The sequence below is a fragment of the Atta colombica genome, unplaced genomic scaffold (genome assembly GCF_001594045.1).
Source record: "Atta colombica isolate Treedump-2 unplaced genomic scaffold, Acol1.0 scaffold109, whole genome shotgun sequence".
NCBI lineage: Eukaryota > Metazoa > Arthropoda > Insecta > Hymenoptera > Formicidae > Atta > Atta colombica.
In genome coordinates this window covers 980,295-985,648 of record NW_017259194.1, presented here as the reverse complement: position 1 = coordinate 985,648, position 5,354 = coordinate 980,295, and the positions used below count along the sequence as shown (strand labels likewise).

Below are 5,354 nucleotides of genomic sequence, written 5' to 3'. Positions count from 1 at the left end.
TCCTTAATAACTTTATAAATGCATTTTATAAATTATTATATCATTTTACGTCTTATTTATATGCATTATTTGTAAATTTTTTATGAGCCATACATACGTTGCTATGATACGTTTATAAGTCTTTAATCTCATGAGAATCGATCATTCGAATGAATAATCGCTAATTGTGATAATTGTACAGAACAATTTTCTGATAAGTATTAGTCGTAATTGCGACTCGAAGAGTAATGTGATATAACGAGTAATATACATTCTATCGATTCAAACCTCACTGTACGAATAACAATGATAGCACATGACAGCACGGCGACTTTGTTAGGAACGCAACGACATGTGTATGTGCGTCATCTTGCGTCATCTTGCAAAATTACTGTGGTCCACAGCATCAAAAAATCTCACCAATGCATCTCGATCTTCCGCGCTGCGATCGCCGAGGATTGCAAAATTTGGAAGAAATTTGATATACACGATTTATTTCGACACCTCGTGTCTTTTTAATGTCCGTATCTGATCGGAAAGATGATCAATGCGGCGAATCGGAATGATTAAAAACCTCTAAAAAAAAATGAACGTTATCATTATGTCCTGTAATAAAAGAACGATGTTGCTTAACTTAAAAATAATAATGCACTTATTATATACAAATAAAATATAAAATATAAAATATAAAATATTTTATGTAAAGAAAAGCATATATTAGTACATCTATACAAAAAAATATACATTATATGTAATACATTATATTTCGTATTAATTCTACATTACTCGCGTAGTTTTTTCACGTTTTTTCTTGCGTGAAAATCATCTTAAAGTTATATATGAATCGGAAACTTTCGGCAATTGTTATATCTATACATACATTTATATATGTTAAACAACATTATATCTTAATTTTATAGTTTCCTTTGATGATTCATATTTTCAATTAAAAGTTGAAATATTTTATACATTCTTTAATTGAAAAAAAGCAAAAGAATTTTTTTTAATTATGAAATAATTATATTAAATATAACAATATGTATAAATAGCATTCATAGTTCTAGCGAGTCTATAAAGAACCTAAATATTCCACCAGAATAATAAGAATTAACATATGTTCTAGAATAAAGAATTAACATATGTTAATGTTAACAACATATAATATACACAATATTAAAATAGAATTTGGCAGAAACTTACTTCCTTAGATGATATGTATAAATTTTTAATATTATTTTTTAATAATTACTAAAAATGTTTTATTCTTTAATTTATATCGATATTGCTCTAATAGCTTCCTTTTAATAGCTTCCTTTTCTTATGATTTCTCTGCCATTCTCTGTTATCAGCAACATCTCATTTATGACGTTATCCAACAATTTCGCAAGGATTCTCTTTCTCTTACTTCGCGTTTTTTCGCGTCGTCAAGTATAAAGTGACGTGTGAACACGAACATATAATCACGTACGTATAGTCACGGCTTCGATAATCCGGGAATGTCTGTGTATATAAGTGCAGAAAAACGATGTGGCGCGATAGAACGTTAACAGCACTGTGCAATATTGCCGATCGCCAGTACACGCGAAATAAGACGATATCTGCTTGTATATGACGTGATCTAACCGGATCTGCTTTACGTACTTACGCGGAGAAAAGAGCTCCACTTTTCCATCTAGTTGTCTACCAACCGGAGATCTAAAATATCTCGGACGAAAATGGCCAGAAAAGTGTTTCACGTCATATTGATTATTTCATTGTTGACCAGGTAAGTTCTTCTTGATAGTATTTAATTATTTCTTTCCTAACTATTCAACAAAAAGGCAGTATACCACATTTTCTGCCAGCGCTGAAAAGCTATACTTTATGTTAAATGCACTACAAAGGAGGATATCAATTTTTGGATTTCGTGATCACTCGGAGATTATTTTATTTCTATGTTTTTTTATGTATTTTTCTTCGTAGAAACCGAAAATGATTATTATAATAACGCTAGACTGAAGGAAAAATTGGTGCATTGATATAAAATGAATAAAATCCTTATTCGCATCGTTATAAAATCACTGTCAGTTATGCCTCAATAATTTAGAAATTAATTAATTCCGAACTGAGTCAAATGCGAGTAATATTGCACTTACAAAAACGTTAATTAAATTATTAATTAGATTTTTCATTAGGACATTATTGTTGCAAAAAATTAATAATTTTATGAAAAATATGAAAACTTAAAAATACAATAATACATCAATTATTGCTTTTCAATTATCAATATAATCGTCTTTACGAATCATTTTTAAATTTGATTTATATCAATTGTATAATGTATTAATAATTGGCAAAAAAGTTCTCTTATTTAAATTACAATAATAAATGACGAGATATCCTCTTTCATTTTATTCGAACTTAGGATCGACAATGATAAAGTTAAATCTCCTATTTACATATTTATACATACACACACATATATACCGAATGTTTCAGATCACCCGTACACTCCTTTTATCTTGACAATAGAGCATTTTAGAAAAAAACATTTCAGACAAAAGTTGTGGGGTCCTAAATGATCTATTTAGTGATCTGATTAATTTGACTTTGGGCGGCGTCACTAAGGTCAGAGCAATGTCACTTTGAATTTTAAATGGAACTCTATTTTTCATTGTATATTCTTGTAGTACATAGGATAACTTTTATTTACAGTTTTTATATATGTTAGTTATGTTGTCTTTGAGGAAGACTCAAAAGTGAGCCGAAAAATGTAAGCACATTTTAATAAATAAAAAAGTTTCACACTTCATAAGTATATTATTTGCGCGACATCTTCTGCGCTTGACTCCTATATTGCCCGTAGTTATTTCAGTTCTTTAAATAAATTTTTTATGAAATACTTTTCGAGTTATAAGGCTTGAAAGTTACAATACCCCTGGCATTAGCATTACGCAAGGTGTCCGATCGAAACTAAAACTTCTTGAATGTTCAGGATCATGTCCTTGATAACATTTGTTAAGATCAAAGTCACTGGAGAGAGATTGTTTCTCTTATTTTTATTTTTACACAAAAATGAATTTTCAGAGCAAAAATAAAAATAAGAGAAACAATCATCAATGACCTTGATCTTAACAAATATTATTCAGGGCATGATCCTGAATAACATTCAAGAGATTTTTTTTCGAGAGAGAAATCAAGTGAAATCAATTGAAGAAATTAGCAAATATCGTAAAATAGAATATGGAGAACTAATTTATCAAATAACTTTAAGATTATAATTAATTATCCAGCAAATATAAGGACGCTCACCATGCTCACAGAACATCATATCGCAAACATTGCTATAAAAATAATTCTATCGGCTCAGTTACAGTCAGTTACTTTTTGTTTTTTAGCTTGTAATTTTCTGAGATAACAAAAAATATAACATTAAAGTTAATCAATTCCAAGAAACAAGAAAGTTGGAAAGTTGGAAAGTAATCAATAAATACGCCATTACGTACGAACGACACTGAAAAATTATTTTATTATAGTGTTTTGGAAAGCTCTCGAGCTACAAGAATATGCATTGAAAAATAGGAATCCATTTAAAAATTCAAAGTTTCACATTGTCCTGATCTTAGCGACGTCAAGGTCAGACTGATCAGATCACTAAATAGATCATTTAGAACCCTATAACTTTTGTTTGAAACGTTTTTTTCTAAAATACTCTGTTTCTGAGATAAAAGGGGTATATAGATGGCTGAGACACCCAATACACACACACACACACACACACACACACACACACACACACACACACACGCATGCATATATATATTTATGTTCTCGTACACGCCCAAACTCATACATATATAATATTAATAATATTAGACTTCCAATTAAAAAAAAATTGTTTTCCAGCAAGGATATCGATTGAAGATAGTGACTTCAAGAGAAAATGAATAAAAAGAAAACATTTGTGTATGTGCATATGTGTAAGCTGCGGGCGCGTGCGAGAGTATAAATATATATACAAGTCAATAAGTTTTTAAAAAACATAGTAAAACACATTTTTTTTTATCGATTCGTTTTGATTTCTCAACATAGTCTCCTTTCAACTCGATACTTGATCCAATGGTTCTGCAATTTTTTTAAGTCATCCGAATAATATGATTTATCCAACCCTTCAAAATAAGCCTCTGTTTCAGCGATGAGCTGCTCTCTCGGTAGTGAATATCTTTCCTCCAAACCATTTCTTCAGGTTTGGAAATAGTCTCAGGGAGCTAAATCTGCTGGATGGGGAAGCAATTCGTAACGGAATTTATTGAATTTGGCCATCGGTACCGAGTAAACTCGTGCATAGTCTTGATAGAAGAGCACTTTCTTCTTCGCCAAATGGGAACATTTTTTCTTTAAAATGTTGTTGAAACTCCAATAAGGCTGCGTAGTAACCGCCATTGATCATTTGCTTCGAAGCTAATCGATATGAATTATACCGCGTGCATTCCAAAAAAATTATGGCTATGGTCGATCTTTCCGATTTTACGGTCTTCGCCTTCTTCGAAACTGGTTCATCCGATGAAGTTCATTGTTTTGTTTCTTCGTCTTGGGTGTAAAGTAATGGATCTTGTTTCGTCCACAGTAATCAACGCAGAAATTCATTTTTACGTTGAAACATCTCCAAATATTGTTTTGAAATCATTACATGGTCCACAGTGAGCGAACGCGACACCCATCTTGCTGCCTTTTTCATACCCAATTGTTCGCAAAATCACTGTGCCATGTGATAAGCCTGTGGCCTCAACAAGCTCGCGCACTTTCGATTTTTTGATTCAGTAAAAACAATATCGTGGACTTTATCGATAATTTCTGACATAGCAGCCTCAATTGGATGTTCCGAACAGGTACACATGTGGATGTATGACCACGTTTAAATTCATTCACTCAATTGTATACAGTCACAAACGCTAGTGCAAATATGCTATGACCATTATCCAATTCGGCTTTGATTTCTTTCGGCATTAAACTTTTCATATGTAGATATTTGATCACGAAACTCTTTTTTTCCCATTTTGCAAAAAAGGTTGTTCGCTTTAATATCTACAAAAAAAATAAAATCACGCGATAAATTCGGCTCAAAAATTTGACAGTAATCAGCTGAGAGATGCTATTTATCAAAAAGTAATGTGACATGATACTGCGAGTGCCCTCTGACAGATTTTCTAAGAACTTATTGACTTACCCTCGTATATATACATATATACATGTATATATATATATATATTAGGTGTAGTAAAAAGAAAAATCCATTATTTTTCCATTCAATTTCATGCAAAAATAATGGATTTCTTTTTACTACACCTAATACATATACTTATATATATACACATGTGTATATATACATATATATA

General features: G+C 31.0%; 1 protein-coding gene across 1 annotated transcript in view; it reads left to right on the top strand.

Moving 5' to 3' along the window:
• Positions 1–1,452: 1,452 nt before the first annotated feature.
• Positions 1,453–5,354, top strand: part of LOC108693410 — a 20,314-nt gene continuing 16,412 nt past the window's right edge. The window contains exon 1 of the mRNA XM_018202332.1: positions 1,453–1,744. Within this exon, the coding sequence (XP_018057821.1) occupies positions 1,695–1,744 (50 nt within the window). The 5' untranslated portion in view covers positions 1,453–1,694. The remainder of the gene's footprint in view (positions 1,745–5,354) is intronic.